At 48.5% G+C, this 17,772-nt stretch overlaps 1 protein-coding gene across 1 annotated transcript in view; it reads left to right on the top strand.

Moving 5' to 3' along the window:
* Positions 1 to 6,329: 6,329 nt before the first annotated feature.
* Lypd8 (LY6/PLAUR domain containing 8) overlaps positions 6,330 to 17,772 on the top strand; it is a 34,447-nt gene continuing 23,004 nt past the window's right edge. Inside the window, exon 1 of the mRNA XM_077801592.1 lies at positions 6,330 to 6,381. Within this exon, the coding sequence (XP_077657718.1) occupies positions 6,330 to 6,381 (52 nt within the window). The remainder of the gene's footprint in view (positions 6,382 to 17,772) is intronic.

Here is a 17,772-nt window from a genome sequence, read left to right as displayed (position 1 = left end):
CCCTCTACAGACTGAGCTATATCCCCAGGCCCAGAGCGAATAAGCAGTTTTGAAGTGCCAAACATTTGTCTTGGATAAGTTAGACTTTTAGTATTTTCTGCTTAATGAAGTTTCAGGGAAGGAAGGAAGGGGAGAAGGGAGAGGAAGATCAGAGTGCTCTCTGCTATGATGGGCCTGGAGTCAGGCCCGCAGCACAACACAAATCCCCTCCACTCAGCCAGGATTTAGGAAATCTCTGCCACTACCCCCCCTCCACACACACACCTTGACCAGTTCCATTCGTTAATTCCACAAATACTTTTAATTCCCTGAAGTACGAGGTCTCCTGCTGCAGTCTGCAGTGCTTGGAGATACAAGATATAGAAAAGGTGAGGAAGATTGCAATGAAGCCTAATTCCAGAAGGCAAGAGGGTTTGATCTCTATAGAGAATAAGGATGTGCTTCTGTTTCTCTAGAACATTGTGGAACAGAGAGTAGGCTGGGCGTGAAGGCAGACCTTAGCAAGGCCTGCATCAGCAGGGGTTTAGGGAAGCTCTGCCCACCTAGTGCTCAACCTTCACTGCTGGGAGGAGGAGAGCAGAAGTGGAGAGAGAAGTCCAGGCTGAAATAGTAGCAGTCAGGGCAGAAGAGGGAGGCAGAGTGACTGGGGAGGTGGACAGAGGTCAGCCTGGGGAGGGGTAGAGCCTTGTTCCTGTGGATCATTAGTAACCCTGAGGAGGTTTTGGATTTTTCACTAAGAGAAATGATTGATTATTGGAGGGTAGGAAATATAGAATTGAAGATGAAGTTTGCATTTACAACTATTTAAAGACTATTTAAAGAAAAGATAGAGAAGGAACTGTTGGGTTAATGCAGCAGCTTATGGGGTAGAGGAAGTTGGTTTGATTTTAGATTTGATAATGAAATTCACGAAAGCAGGTCCCTTCAGGAAAGTGTAACCAAAAAAATCAAGAGAGCAAAGACAGAGCAGAGCAAAGGAATGGAAAATACAAAAAGGTGGGAGGAGGAACCCCACGTGGTAAGAGGCACCAGGAGGCTGCTGAGCTAGGGGCTCAGGGACAAAGCTGGTGGCTCAGGGGCGGAGCTGGCAGGAGGAAGGGACAGCAGGGAAGCTGGAGCCAGAGGGTTGCACTCTTCCTGACCCAGAGCACTGCTGTCCCGAGAGGGCAGTGTCTTTGTCATGCAGAGGGTGATACCTCAGGGGGCAGTGCCCCTGAGAATGCTCCGGAGGGAAGGGAGCAGCTGTGTTTGCAAACAGTTTTCCTGAAGGGTAGTGTTGAAGAGGTGAGAGCCAAATATCTCACGGGAGGTGTAGTTGTGTTTTTATAAATTGTAAGATGTTAGCACCTGGGTGGATTCCAGCACAGGTGGGGAAGGCCATTAGTGTGCAAAAGCCTGAGAGGTCTCTAGTATAAGTGGCACCTGATGTGATAGTCAAGCCAAAGTGACTTCATTTTGTTTTGTGACTCCATTTTGTAAAACAACCATGCTAAGTGGAAGGGTTATTATGACTGCGGCAAGATGTTCTTTTCCTTTTGCTATAGAAACATTTAAGAACATGAAACTACCTAATGGGGCATTGTTTCTATAACTAGGGTAACAGGGCTCTGTTTCTGTAACTGGGGTGACTGGGCTAATTGTGATTGGCTAAGGGTCCCGCCACTTGACTACATTCTCCCACTTCTGTAACCTGGCTTGCTTGCATTGGCTAGACCCCCAAATGTCCCTTTTGCGGTTTTCAGGCATATAAGGGGGGGCACCCTTGGAATTGTTTGGGGCTGATCAGGGGAACAGCTTTATGTTCTGATCAGCCGCCACCGGTGTGCTTCAATAAAGGCTTGATTCGATTATAGGTGAGTGGTCTGGAAGTCAGTTTGTGAAACCCCAGGAGGAAACTTTAATTATAACAAGGAACCCTGAGATTGGGCAGGACGGGGTCCAGGACAAGTGTGAAGTGGCAGTGCTCAGAGGGAGAGAACTTGGTTCAGCCTCGGGGCAGAAGGCAGAGGTCTTCCTTGGATGAGGTCTTAGAAATGGAGATAGGATTGGGCACTTTCACCTGCTTATGTTTACAAGGTCGGTGGTGGTGCCCGTGGTGCCTATGACTCTTTGCTCTCCCTCTGGCAGTGCTGGTCCTCTGTGTTCTCCACCTGGCAAGTTTGGGGCTCTGTGTTCTCCCCCTGGCGATCTGGGGCTCTGTGTTCTTCTATTGGCGCTGCTGGGGCTCTCTTTCAATAATAGCCATTCTAACTGAGTGTTATGTTGTCTCCTGTGGTTTTGATTTGCATTTCCTTGACAATCAGTGGTGTTGGGCGTTTTTAAAAATACTTCTTGGCCCATTGGGTATCTTCTGAGCAATGCCTACTCAGGTCACTTGCCGGGTTTTAAATGGGATCATCCTTTCTTCTTGCTGTTGAGTTGCTTACATTCTTACTTATTCTGGCTGTTAAGGCCTGTGGGGTGAGTAGCTTGCAGGTGTCCACACTTGTTCTGTAGGTTCTCTGTTGCTTTGTGGATCATTTCCTTTGCTGTTGAGATGTGTTTTTAGTTTGATGTCAGAGTATTTGTCTGTTTGTGCTTCTGCTGTCTGTTTGTGGAGTCACATTAAAAAAAAAAAAATCTTTGCTCCGAACAATATTCCGAAGCATCTTCCCTATGTTTTCTTCTAGTACTTTTGCAGTTTTCAGTCTCATATTAAATCTTTGATCCATTTTGAGATGATTTTTTTGAGGGGAGGGAATAAAGTGAAAGATGGTGGTCCAGTTTCTGATTTTAGATATCCAGTTTCCCAGTATCATTTATTAAAGAAATTTTCCTGCTGCATTTGTTCAAAATTAGCTGGCAATAAACATGTGGATTTGTTCCATTCCATTGGTCTCTACGTCTTTTCTTATGTCAGTACCATGCTGTTTTGTGTTTTTTTTTGTTGTTGTGCTGGGGATTGAACCCAGGGCCTTGTGCACATGAGGCAAGCATTCTACCATCTGAGCTATCTCCCCAAGCCCCTTGTGGTATGTTTTGAAGTTATGTATTTTAATACCTCCAGCTATAATTTTGAATTTATTTAAATTTATTCAAATTTTTAAAATTGATTATTCCCCCCCCCCCCCAGAACTACTTTGGCTTTTCAGGATCTTTTGTGGTTTAATACAAAATTTAGGATTATTTTTCTATTTCTGGGAATAATATCATTGGTATTTTGATTGGAATTACACTGAACACGTAGACAGGTAGTTTGTTTTTTTCTTGCTACTTCCAAGATTTCCTCTTGTCTTTCAGCTTTCTTATTCTTATGTGTCTGCGGATCCCTTTGCATTTGTCCTACTTAGCTCAGGGGTGGTGATGGGAGAACAGACCTCACAGCAGCCATCTGGTCAATCACTGCTTAGCCAGCAGACCAAAGACAGAAACCAGCCCTGGAGTCGGGCAAGAGGGTGCTGCAGAGTCAGGATGCTCCTCTATGGTACAAATGCACCTCGAACATCCGGCTTGTCACATGTTGGCTATTTACGTTGGACATATGTACATGGAGAAGGAGTTTAAGGAATTTGCTCATGTGTTGTGGAGGCTCGGCAGGTCCAAGCTGTGCAGAGTGGGCCAGTGGAGGACAGCTTTGTTGAGCTTACTGTATATGTAGTTTTTCAATAAATTCAGGAAGTTTCAAGTCATTGTGTCTTGGATGTTTTTCCACTTTTCCTCTCTTTTGGTGCTTCTGTTACGCGTGGGTCGCAACACACATGTGTGTCTCACGACTCACAGTTGGTCTTTGGTTTCTTCTGTCCTTTACCTGTCTGTCATCTGGGTTTTGCCACCTCTGCCAGCCCACCTTCAAGTTTGTTAGTTCTTTCTTCTGCTGCTTCACATCTGCTGTTGGACCCTCTACAAAATGCTCACCTCCACAACTGCCCTTTGCAACTCCAGAAATTCCATCTGAAATTTCTACAGTTCAATTCCACAGTTTCTGCCCATGTGACATTGTCATTGCACCTTCCTTTAATTCTTCACCAATTTCTTTTGGTTCTTTGAACAGATGTCTACTCGGGAGACGGGTTAAGTCTGACGTCTTGGGCACATGTGAAGTTTACCTTTATGTGTCCATTTAGCCAGTCCATGGTGCCAGATATTGAGGCACGCCTCCTCAGGTGGCCTTCAGAGGACACAGCTTCTTGGGTTGCCTTGATGGCTGCTGCTATGGTCACCTTTGCCAGACCTAAGCGGTTCCTAACTCCCCACCTGCAGGCTGGTTGCTCAGTCATTTTCAGTCAAGTCCTGGGCCTCCATGGCCTCATAGTTATGTGATCAAATTCACTCATTTGAAGGGACAGTTCCCAAAGCCCATGTTTGAAATTTGTTCTGATTCTAGGAGGGCTCTTCCACGTGTTTCTTTCCTTGTATTTTTTGGAAAACGAGCTGTCCTACAGTTTAGGCTGTGTCTATCCCAGTCAGCTTAGTGTGTTGTAACAAAATACCACCAACTGGGCGATACTAAGCTTACAGAACTTCTTTCTCCCAGTTTTGGTGTCTGGTAGTCTGAGGTTGCTCACCAGCAAGGCTGGGTTCTGGTGAGGGCCACCTTCTAGGTTGTAGATGGGTAACTGCTCATTGGACTTTCACACGAGAAAGGAGAGCTCTCTGGGGTCCCTTTGATAAGGGCAGAGTCCCATTCGTGAGGGCTCTACCCTGCTTATCTATGTACCCTCAAGGGGCCCTGTCCTCAGTACCATCACAGTGGGGACTGCATTTCAATATATAAAGTTTGAGGTGACATGCACCCTGCAGCCATGGAAGTGACGCGTTCAGTTGCCTCCTGACTGCCCTTCCCTACAATCTCTGCTGTTTTCACCCCACTCTTCTTGGTGTACCTTAGACTTGAACATTCCCACATGTTATAAATGAAGTCTGTTCCTTTGGAATGGTTTACTCACAGCTTCCTCACTCCACCTCTTACTACTGGAAATGTGGTGGATCAATCCAGGAGTGGGCTAACCAGACCCTCCACCCATGCAGGCCAGTGCTGCAGAAGTTCTCAGCCTGCATTGGTGCATGCCAGGAATCTGTCTATAGCATTCAAGGGTCGGTAAACATGGTGTGAAAAAGTCTTACTTTCCCAGTCCTATAAGAAATTTAGCCTTGACAGGTGAGGAGACACACAACTGTCTTTCCCAGTGACTCAAGAGGCTGAGGCAGGAGGATTGTAAGTTCAAGGCCAGCCTCAGTAACTTAGCAAGGCCCTATCTCAAAGTAAAAATAAAAAGGGCTAGGAACTTATCCCCAGTACCAAAAAGGGAAGAAGAAGAAGAAGAAGAAAAAAAACAAAAACAAAAACAAATTTAGCCTTGTCTTCCATGATGAGGGAAGATTGTCAAACAGTGGGTTAGGAAGATTGGTGGTTTGGTTGCCAAGAGAGACCACAAATTCTCTTAAACCACAGGTTTTTTGAAACTCTAAATTTCATTTATCATCACCATGACTTCAAAGTCACTAGTTATTAGGCCTTCCTCTAAGCTTATTCTTCAAGTCAATACAGAAGGTCATATATTATTATTTGTGGTTGTTTATTACCTTTTAAGCTGTATTTAGATATATAATTAATTTATTTTATGAGCCGATGTATCTTATTTTATACATTTAAAAAATATTTCTGAAAAGGTGTCTCTGGGTTTCACTCAATGTTCAGAGAAGCCTGTGGCTAGATCAGGGTGAAGCAGGTCTGTCTGGGCCTGGCTGCTCCTCAGAGTCCTTGACTCTTCCTCTCTGAGCCTCAGACTGCCATCTTGAAAATATGTTGCCGTGACTCATCTGGACCCGTGATGGGTGCAATGGGTGGTTTTATCTGTAAACTTTCCTCCACAAGGTCATATAGTCAGGTTCTTGGTAGCCAGACCCACCTTCTCCCAACACATTGGGACCAACTGCCTCCCCCGAACTCCTCCTGCAGCCCTGCCTTTCTATCTCTTCTGCCACTGGAGACCCTTTTTTCCATGTTGACTCACTGTGACAAGCCATCTTTCTTACTTATCAGCTGGATGTACTGACTGCTTTCAGACCCACAGAATAACTGGCAGCATTTTCCTCTGGTTTTCCAGATATAATCCAGTCTGCATTATATGCTTGCTTGGGATGCCTGCTGGTAGGAACAAGACTGGTCAACAAATGAATGTTCTCCCTTATCTCCAAGTTCATCTCTTCATTTTGTCCCACTCCTCTACCCTTAAGACGAAGTCTTCCCTATAGAGGTAGAGGTCTGGGAGAACTGATTGGCGTGGCAGGCATATGGCTTATACCAGGACCCGTCCTCCTGAGCCATCTCCTTGAAGGTTGCAGGGATTATGGCTGTCCTGGAGGAGCAGGGTCGCCTTCAGGGATCCCTGCTGGAACAGGGTATGCTCTGAGTGCTTCTGATCACTTCTCATGCATCACACAGTCCACACCAAAGTTTCCTTGTTGTTGCAGGGGCCACAGGACAACAGAATCAACACAGAACATTCAAATGCGCAGCTCCTTGGGAACCCTTAACTTGTAAACATGGCTTACAGAATAGAGCCCTCTCCACTTTGCCATGTCTGCCACGTTGGCTGGATGGCTGGTAGTAGGTGTTTGGCTACTTGTTGGGGAGGGCCATGGGCTCCCTTGGAGGTTCAGAGAAAAAGTGTCCTAATGGATTAGTGGCATACTGATGTATTCACACACACTTTGCATGTCAGTCAGTCTGTAAATGCTAATAGGCTACCTAAAGCAGAAGTTTGTCATGCAGACGTTGCTAATTCCCACTGATATAGCTGGTTCCTGTTTCCTTTTGGAGACTTCACTTCTAGATACCTTTAAATAAAGTGGGGCCATGTGACTAGCTCTCACCAGTTGATTGAGAAGGAAAGTGACATTTATTTCCTTAGCATTGAAACAAGGTCAGAAGGGAGGTGAGATTTTCACATGTGCTTTTCTCTTTCTAGGAAACTAAGACCTCCTATTCCAGAAAACTCAGTTACAGTGGAGTCTCCATCAACAAGGGACCCTCACTGATTTGTGGAACAGACCTACCTTCCTATTTAATAGCCCTCAACACTTATTTGATGTGTACTTCAAGGAAGAAGTATTTGTTAAGCTAGTGAGGTTCATTTGTTATCTCAGCACAATCTAACATGTCCTAATTAACTGTAAGTCTATTGAAATAAAGAAGGGGAAATGAGCTTATGCTTATCTTGAGGATTTTATAAGCCAGGGGCTGTCAATCTTTTTCTTACAGGATGGGGAAAAACATTTTAGGAATGTGGGTTGTGTGGACTCTGTGTCAGGTCCTCAGCTTTGCAGTTGTGGAGTAAAAGCAACTGTTGACAATAAGAAAATACATGCTGTTTCTGCATTCCAGTAAAACTTTATTTATATAAATAGGCACTGACTGTGAGCTATAATTTGCTGCTGATTCCTGCACTAGATGATTCTGACCCTATGACCCTTCCCTGGGTTGTCTGTACTGAGTTTCCACCCCAGACTGCATGTGAGTGTCTGAGGAAGATTAAAAAAAATTAGAGCCCCTCTTCTTCCAGTTCATATGTGTCTAAAGATCTCTGAATGATACCTACAGCTATGGTTCAGGAAATTCAGTCCCCCAAATTTCACCTCAGATCAGGACTATAAGTGATACATGCTGGGGACATTTGTCTTATGCCCTCCTAAACACACAGCATCAAGGGACCAAATATTCTAAGATGAGAGGAACTGCAGGCTGCCGAGAGGAGGCAGAATCTGGCTCTCAGGTTTGAGAACCCAACATGCACCTGTGCCTGTGGGCTGCTTTTCCATGGGAAAGGGCCTCCTGGCTGTCTGACCTTGTCCATGCCCTGCCCTGACCTTGTCCATGCTTGACCATTGGAGGCCCTGGTACTGAGGCATTCCCAGAGCCAGAGCATACACTCTCCTTGGCAAAGACTTGCTTGAGCTGATGCCCACAGCATGTCAACCAAGACCCAGCTGAGTCATCCCCTCCCCTGTTCTGTGTGTGTGTCACTGTGTGGATGTTTACCAAGTCACCGGAGCTCACCTTGCATGGCTCAGAGTTTGCCTGCTCATTTTCTCAGTGTTTCTGATGGACACATGCTCCCTTCAAAACTTGAGTTAGGCTGAACAAGCCAAAATAGAGAATATATCTGGCAAACAGAGAAAAATAGAGAATGTATGGATAAAAGGAAATAACCCATCATATTAGAAGTGATTTTATTTTGTATTAAAAGTTCTATTATTTAAAAAAGATATCTTCCATTTTTAAAATTTGTGTCTCAATAAGCAAAAGGGCTATTTACACAGAATTCACTTAACTTCTTTGATTTCTTGACACAATTATATCTGTACCTACTTTTGACAAAGAAATGGAGTGGTATTCTGAGGCAGATTTAATCCATTTGGAACAATGGGATTTTTGCTGAAAAAAATTAATGTCATATGACACATAAAGGAAAGCTGATGGCACATTTCCCCAGGAGAATGACGCCTACTGTTGGACATCTTCGTCAGAAGGTGATTTGTCCCAGCTGAACAAGCTCATGGCTTCCAGAGTCCAAGACAGCACAATTCTGAAAGGAAGGAGTGAATCCACACTCAAAGGAAAAATGGTTGTCCGTGTAAAGCTGGAAGTCATCTTCTGCCAAGTTTATTCCAATGTTTGCTCTGTTTTTAAATTGAAAAGTTGGAATTAAATCAAGGCTAAAACTTCTTCATTTTGAGAAACTGATGTGACTCCATTTTTGAGAAACCAGCCTCTACCTCAGAGCAAAGCCTGTCCAAGGAAGGGGGCGTGACCCTTGTCCTTGGAAAAACCCACTGAGCACTCCTTGGCACATTCCCACCCTGCTGAGTTGTTTGTCTGCAAATAACAGGAGAGATCTGCAGCCAGGTGTCCCTGACTCAGTTAGGCTAGGTGAGGACCCATAGTAACCCCCTAGCAACCACCAATCAGCATGAGACAGGGAAAATACCTGGGATGCCAGATGACCCCCTCAGTAGTTTATGGTGGTTGATAACATGTTGGGAAACCATGTAGTTCAGCATGTACACCCCTCTTGGCTTAAACCAATCAGTTCAAAGGAATCCCCCTCTTGTACTAACCAATCACCCCTACCCAACTTGTTCCCGCCAGTGAATGTGCTAATCAATGTTAAGAGCTGTTGTGGATTTTCCCGTGGTATGGAATGATTTGCTGTGTGATGTTGTGATGCATAGAGTATCCCCCCAAAACCTAAAAATCCTCACTGAACAAAGGACCTGGGCTCACTCCCTAGGACCACTGCGTCGGGAACGGTTGTGAGTCCAGGCTCGAGCTTGCAATAAAGACTCTTGTGTGATTGCATTGGATTCGGCTCCTGGAGGTCTATTGGGGTCCCACGAATCTGGCATTACAATTTATGAAGACCAAGTTTATTGATAGAGCTACAGAATGACCAGAGGGTCTTTGAAAGGAGGGTCTCAAACGAGCACATCAGCCAATACAGAGTGAAGATTTGAGGACAGCCCCTACCAATGACATGTTTAGGAGGAAAATATTCTCCACTGACATCTACAACTTCCTTGCTTTGCTTTGACTACAGGTGCAGACCCAAGGCTTCCAGTTCAGCCCAGCACCTGCTGCAGTAATCTGGAGGAGGATAGAGGTAGCCCCTGCTTATCCTGGCCGACTCCCCAGCACTCACCCATCCCTGAGCAATCTGCTGTGGCTCCTTTTCCTTGGCCTCTTTCCTGCTCAAGAGCCAACACTATCATGCTAAATTGACTTAATGTTCTCTTGATGTTTACTTAGTTTCATGTTAATTGGATACTAAGAATACTTTTATGGATGTCAATGATTAATGTTAATATTAACAAACTCAGCCATAGTTTCTGTCTCAACACTTTTTTTTCATACCATGACTGATTTTTAAAATACCACCTGGATGGAAAAAGATTACTACAAGGAATACATGCTTGTGCCAAAAACAAAACGAAACAACAAAAACCAAAAGACAACATAAAACGTTGGAGTATAGAAGCAAATATGCAAAAAATGGATTTTCCCCTCTGGTGGCTTCTGTGTCCCATGATTGTTCTCTGGGCTGGAAGATTCTGGGCCGAGGATTTCCTAGAGAAAGAGCTGCTCTTGTTGACGATGAAGAGACAGTTTACACAACAGCTTCCTGACCCATCCCTCCCTGAGTTCAAACCCCCACTACTTCTGCACCAGTTCTCCCAACGAGGGTCTGTGATTTTAGCTCTCGGAGAGTCGCTTCTTTACTGTAAAATGACAATGGTATCTCCATCACATTTCCATGAGGATCAGGTGATTTTGTGCACATGGTAAGTCTTGACCACCTTTTACTCTGCATCTTTCTGCCCACTAGAGTTCCTCTAGTCAAGGAGCAAGGAGCCATTACAAGTTCAAGAAAGAAAACTAGCCAACAGCCCTGCCTCAGAGGTGATGGAACAGCTTCACACAGGAAGCTGGGTCTGCCAGGCCTGGGTCTCCTGGAGCAGCAACATGCTGGCCACTCAGGTGGGCAGCTGGAAAGATGAGTGTAGAGAGGCCTGGGAAAGAGGATGGGTACAACCTGGAAATGTCCCATCTCCACACTCCCTGGGTCTGGGGCTCTGCCCCACCTTCCTTGCCCCTACTGTGCTGGTCCTTGTGAAGCAGAGTGCATGCAGGTGCTGAAGGGCAGCAGCTGGGGTGACGCTACCTCTGCCTGACTCCTGTCATACCCCTACAGTGGCCACCGCCTGTCTTCATGGTCTGGATTCCCCTGATGGCCTCAGGGAATCATGCTGGGGTGAGTCCATATCCGCCACCCTAACCATGGTGCTCAGGCCATCCTGGAAGGAGGCTTCTGTGAGCCACAGCCATGCAGGGCATGATGCCTCTTTCCTCAGACCAGCAGCTGGGCCCAGTGTCACCAGGCTGTCTCCACATCCTCCCCCTCTGTCTCCTCCACCTCTTGGATAAGTGATGGTGGGATTGGAATGACATTCATTGCTGGCCCCATGAACCATGGCTGCCAGTCTCTCCCTCTTGAACTGGACCTGAGTGGGGCTGTGGGCTGGGCTGCTCACCCTCGCTCTGCTGGCTTCTCCACACCCCACGCCTGCCTCTTCCCTTTACCTCCAGAGACCAGGGCTGTGGCCCCACCTGCATCTCATGCATCTTCCAAGGCTCAAGTTCAGAGCCTCCCTCCCTCACCAGCTTTCCTGAACCAGGAGCGCTATAGTGTGTGTGGGGGTTGTGGCCACAGTTAAAACTCGTCAGGCTGAGTCACATCAGGGGCTGTTGGGGTGCCTCAGGCTCAGCACTCACGCTGGGGTCTGTGCAAGATAGGCTTTTACACTTCCCTCAGGTGGGTCCATGAGGGTCCCGAGGCCAGCAGAGGTGCATAGCCGCTGCCCTGCTCTGGGATGGCTGTGCCCTGGCCCCTCACACTCCGACCCAGGTCATTTTGCACCTATTTTCCATGTCCAGGAAGGACAGCATTTTGACAGGTTGGCCGGCTGCCAGACACATAAATGGGTGCCATAAAGAGGGACTGAGTATGTTTGTGCAGTCCTTATTTCCTCCTCCACCTTTGCATGACACAGGTCTGTCCTTGAAAGACATGCAAATGCCATCTGTCTCTTATCAATGTTTGGCAGAGGCCTTCGGTACCCCAAGGGACTCTGTTATCTTGGGTGCAGGCTGCTGGGAGTTGTGGTGGGCTATCCCGGGCTGGGTGGGCAATCTGACAGCCCTACCCTCCCGCATGCCCTTGGCCTGTCCATCTGCACATTGTGAGGAATAGACCACAATAACATCCTATGTCCAGGTAATAGTGATGGGGAAACAACTTGCCCTTGCCCGACTCCTCTTCCTCCCTGCCCCTCTTCAGGAGGAGGAGATGGAAGGGGCTGGGCCCTCTGAGCTAAGGCAGAGCCTCTCTCAACAGGCAGGGATGCGCCCTGGAACATGCCCCATAATGGCAAGTGGTGCTCTTCACGTGTGCTTTGCCCCTGCTTCCCAGTGGGTTACCACCCCAACCTGGTTCTGTATCTTGAGGTTTCTGAGGATAGAAACACACCTTCTGCCTTTGCATAAGGCAAATGCCTTAGCATGACCCTTCATGGCCTTTAACCAGCAGTGTGGACAGGGCTGTGCTGTCCTGTGAGTCAGTCATCACAGGCCAGGCCAGGTAGAGCTGCTGTAACAAGTGGTCCCTAAGTACCAGGAGTTACAGCATCAGAGATTGATTTCTTGCATGTCTTGTCTGAGGCAGCTGCATTAGGGTTCCATGTCATCTGAACTTGGGAGCCAGGCTGATGGCAAAGACCCTGTGAAGTATTGCTGACCGTCGTGGGAAGTCAGAGCATGAACCAGGCTCACTAGTTCTTCAGGCCTCTGCTGTGAGGCAAGACCTCACTTCCCATGTTTCACTCATCAGAGTGTCATTTCACCAAGTCTGACACCAAGGACCAGGAGCATAATCAACCCCAGGAAGGGCCTTGGAACCTTCTCACAGCCTCTCTGCCCCTGCCTGGATCTAAGAGCAAGCCTATGGCAATTCCCCTCAGAACCAGGAAGGTGGGGCAGCAGTCGGGCAGCACGGCTTCTTCTCTGGGCCTCCTGACATTGGCAGCAGTGGACGAGGGCAATGGGCAGGAGAGGAAGTCAGCCCCTGGCCCAACCCTCCTTTACTTTCTGCCTAGGTCTGCCTCCTCCCTCAGCCCTAGAGTCTTCATCTGGAAAACAGAGGACTGCAGTGTTAAGTGCTAAGGTCGCGCTCCTGGATCTGATCGCGACAGCAAGGAACCCCAAAGCCACTAGGCAAAGGGGGCTACGGCATGGGCCATGAGACCAGAGCATGGCTGGGAAGCAGCAGACACCTGTGTGTGACTGGCACCTGCATGTGACGTCGGACCTGTCCCCAGTCTGAGGTCTCAGTCTGTGCCAATATCATGGCTTGGTCTCCCGGCTGGCTTGCTGTCCCCTCTTCATTATTCTCTGCTGTGGGCCAATTATTCCTCTGCAGTGTCCCCACAGCAGGGAGAGCATATTGCAGGTTTCTGCACTCATGTCAATCATGTCTTACCTTCCCAGTGGTCTATGACTTCCGAAGGTTGTGGCTATGTCTTCAGTGTGTTTTCTGAGCCACCCCTGCCTCTACCCCACCTGCCACCCGCAGCTGCGAGAGGGAGCTGAGCGTTAATATGGAGCCTCTGTCAGGCCAGGCTCACTTAGAGTCTCCAACGCACGCTCATCCTGGAGCATAGGAGAAGTAAACGGTGGTGTGTGAGGCCACAGGGACTTCTGAGGTTGCTGCTGCAGCATAACTTAACCCTGTGGCTGGCACTTTAAAACATCCTTCTCTAACTGTTGACACATCCTGGTCTGTGATGTCAGTGTCCCTCTCCCTACAGGCCGCTGGCTGCCCTTTAGTCTATGCAGTCAACATTGGTCTTCCCATGAGCCGAGCTCTCTAGCCATGGGCCATTAGTTCTCTGCATGGGGCACCATTCTGGTGTGTTTTAGCTTGAACATCCTCACAGTTACTGTTAGTGGAGTGGCTATTTGTGTCATTTCATGGCCTGTCCATGGCTAGAAAGGCCAGATGTCCTGTTAATACTTATTATAGTAAGTATTTACATTCTTACTATATTGGCATAAGCATATCTCCAGTGGCTACTATACTACTTTGGGGACAGTCCTGAACAGGAAAGAATTGGCCCACATCCTGAGCGTCTCTGAGTGTTCAGAAGGACACTCGTTTCAGTCAGAAATGTATGATTACTGGGGCTACAACCTAACTCAGGCTAACATACAAACATGACTAGAGTGCATGTGTTTTGGACTGAATTATCCCAGAAGGCACCTGTTATTGACATGTATGTGCAGCATGTTTTCAGGGAGGGTTGGACTTCGTTGCTCAGGACTTTGCGGACAGCCTTTGCTTTGGAAATCCCTGTCATTCACAGCAGAGCCATTCGTGATGATTTGAGGGACCAAGCTATCCCATGTGTTCCAATCAGCCTCTGTCATTTCAGATGTGTGGTGAGGTGGTGCCTATACACAGCTGTGCATGCTTAGCTCACATTCAAGGATGACAAATATAGCACTCCTCCAATATGCATCCTCCTAATTCCAGTCAGCCAGCCTCTGCGAATGTCTTCTCTTCCAGTTTTGCCCAAACATCTCCACCCTGAAGCACCCATTTTTCTACTGCAAATGACCCTGCATTAGTCCACTCTACAAATGCCCAGGCTGGGCTGTGTGAACTCTTGTCTCCAGTGGCAGGCCAACCCGGGGTGCTTCCCAGCCCTTGGTGGCACAGGAGACTTTGGGCCTGAGCCAGTCTGGAAATTAGCACCAGTCCCCATTGCTCAGTTGTTTCTTGAGGTACCTCTCATGGTCAGTACTGATACTCAGGCCCTCCCGAAGAGGTAGAGAAGCCGGACCTCAGCACATATGCTTCACCTGACGCCTTGCCTCACCTTCTCAGCTCCCCCTCCTTCACCTCTTCTCCACCCAGCCTCTTCAGGTGCATCCTCCGCTCCGCTGGCCCTGATGGAGGTATGGACAGCACAGTTCGGAGAGTCTAAGGAGAAATCGTTGACACTAGCTGCTCAGGAGCGTGAGGGACGCGTGCAGCCTGGTGCTTGTCATGTATCACGTCAAAAGTTTTCAGTCTGCTCAACATTGTCAGTCTGGTTCCCCCAGGGGACACTGCCTCATGGTCTCATGGCAAGGCCTTGCCCAGGACCCTAACCCACTCCCCCAGCTGGCGCAGACCTGCACGGGGCTCGCAGCGGAGGATGCATGTGGGCTGCTCTGCAAAAGTAGCTCGCCGGGATCCTGTCTTCTCCATGCGCACAGACAGCTGGACAAATGCGGGTCCCCCGCCCTGGGTCCTGGGCCAGCGTGCCTCCTCCCTGAGCTCCGCCCCCACGGCCTGGGTCAATTCCAGCCAGCAGCCCCTCCCTCCTGGAAAGCCCCAGTCCAGAAGTCCACTGTGACAGGTGGGCACCCCTCAGGAAAGTCCCTGGAGAGTGACACAGTGTTTGGCATATGCATATCTTCTGGGATGACAAAGTGTAGCCAGTCAGCGTATTTATCACCTCATAACCTGATATTTTTTTTTTTTTATGGTGAAAGCATTTAAAATCTCTTCTAGCAATTTCTAGATAGACATTATCAGCTATTGTCACTGTGTTGTACAATAGAGCTCCTGGATTTATGAAAGGAAGATGGAAGACACCAAGTCCATTGGCTGGGGAGTGGGCAGCTCCAGTTCAGAGCGTTGAGAACGCAGATCCTGATGGCTCCCACACTGGTTGTGGTGGGAGAGGGAGGTGGGCAGCTTCTGGGGTATGTGTGTCAGTGTGAGGCACGGGCGGCTGGTCCGACCCTCTTTGGGCACCGGCTATGGAAGCCCCTTCTGGTCCAGCCGATTCTTGGGACAGGTGCACATAGCTGTCGCCTTCTCAGGTGTTCACTGTGGTCACTGGTGCCCTTGCTCTGAGCTCCAGGCTGGAGTCCCGGAGAGTTACCCTGACCCACACCACCCCCGGCCTGACTCCAGAGCAGGGACTAGCCAGCATGAGGTGCTTTTGCTCCACTAAACGTGGAACCTTGTGGGAGCAGGGCAGAGATGGAGGTGCAGAGAGTGGGACAGTGCAGTGGACAGGCCACCACAGAGCAGGAGCAGATCCTGGAGGAGGAGCAGGGCACATGGACGGCCCCTCTGGTTCTGGAAAGGAGCCTCTTTTGTGCTCAAGCAGAAGGGCATAAACCCCAGCACAAGAAAACCATGGGCTGCAGCTTGTGCTGGCACAGTGGGGAGGCCCCAGGGTGGTGAGCGCTAGGCGGAGGAATTTAAGGTGACTTCTGGTTTCTGGCCAGACAGCAGGTTGATTATGGTACCATTACCTACCATGGATGGTGAGATAGGCAAATAAAGGGTTTTGAGAAGCAAACTAGGGGTGAGATAGAGCTTGGCTAGAGTCATCCTGGGTTCAGTCACCGGCCAGCCTCTTGCGGCTGGGGGGGGGGGTGGTCATGGATACAAGACAGACGGGCACAAGGGTGGGAGAAGGGCGTCACAGGGAGGCCAGACCTGAGGAGGACGCCCACCTCGATGGGGGGAGACTTCGGTTTAGACTACTTAGCTGTTATTTGTTAGTAGTTGCTTTGAGCATGCCTCACCTATCATTGGGGATCTGTAGAAAACGTCACAGTTGAGAGGTCTGCCTTAGAAGAAGGCTTGGTGTTCTGGGCTGTCAGAGCATGTGTGTGTGTGTGTGTGTGTGTGTGTGTATGTGTGTGCACGTCCTTCTCCAGGTGATAGATGTGGACACCAGCTGACAGCAGTGCGTCCTGAGCACTGCACCCCTTGGTCCCAGCCCTCGCTCAAGCATCCGGTGAGGAAGCTGCCTTCTGCTCCAGGCTCTCTGCCCCTTTACAGGGCGGGAACTCCTGAAGGTGGACTTCTGTGTGCTAGCCTCCTTATTTTCACAGTAACCCCATTATAAACATACAGAAAAGTGCTATTAATGATTAACCTGCTCCCCTCCTGCCCTTGGCATTCACTGTGATCCATCTCCACCACAACAGAAATGGGGCAGGGAGGGGTTGGGGAAATCCACCCTGGCTAAACTTTCCACAGAAGCCTGAGATCCATGCCAAGGTGGATAACGTGTGTTGGGACTGCTGTAGAATGTTCTAGGGGCCCAAACTGTGTCTGCCCAAAGAGTGTTGGAGTGGGATGGGCGTTGGTGACACAGTGTGAGCTGGGCTTGGTGGTGTGGAGTCAGGGATCTTGCTTTTGAGTCCTGCTTCTTCCCCTTCAATCTTTGAGGTCCTGGAGGCTCTGAGCTGGTGTCTGTGTTCTTTAGAAAGGGTGCTTTTATGTCCATGTGGCTGTGCAAGGAAACTTGTTTTCGGAGACCCCTTCTGAAATATGTAGGGAAGAGGGGGCAGGATATCTTGTATTGGTTCTAAATTATTTCTACAGCTGGAGGCATACGGGGATGGGATGGTCGGGAGGAGATGGGCTTCTCGCCTCTGATGTGGCGCCTGCCCTCCCACTGGCCAGCTCGATTGGAAGAGTGGGCAAAGCATCCTGGGAAACGTGGCCTTTAGGGCAGCCCCTTTGGGATGGGAGAAGGCGAGGATTGGGTCTGTCAGCATGCAGGCTCTAGAAGATGAGCCTGGGGATGCGGCAGCTAGGATGTGGAAAGACGAATTCAAGGGACTTGGTGAGCATGTAACACCAGGACAGCGTGGGAGAGCTTAGCTGTGATCGGACCACTAATCTTAGGACACCAGAATCTCCTCTGATGAGGTTTGTGGTTCAGGAGAAATGAAAGGAATTGAGTTCCTATGTTATTGAGATGACTTTTACATTGTGCCTTTCCGTGTTGCTCAAGAGCAGTTTTAAGTGAATGGAAAAATTGGGAAGAAGATAGAGGTTTCCCTCATCACCTCTGCCCTGCATAGGATGAGCCTCCTCCCTGTTCTCAAACTCCCCCAGATAATGTGCCTGCTCTGGCCTGTTGCTGCTGCCTGAAGGCCATGGTTTCTATCAGGGTTCACTCTTGGTGGTGGGCCTTCTACTATTATAATCTGTATCTACCATTATAATCTCATGCATTATGTCTCTGAATCTCTCGATAAGCTGCCAGCGCCTTAAAATGAAGGACTATGCATTCTTATCCCTGGAATTCAGGACTTGTGCACACCCTCCCCAGGATGCAGAAATTGAATGAGTTGTTGGAATAATTGGGACAACCATT

The sequence above is a fragment of the Urocitellus parryii genome, chromosome 1 (genome assembly GCF_045843805.1).
Source record: "Urocitellus parryii isolate mUroPar1 chromosome 1, mUroPar1.hap1, whole genome shotgun sequence".
Lineage (NCBI taxonomy): Eukaryota > Metazoa > Chordata > Mammalia > Rodentia > Sciuridae > Urocitellus > Urocitellus parryii.
The sequence above is the reverse complement of the archived record's forward strand: the minus strand, read 5'-3'. Positions and strand labels throughout refer to the sequence as shown.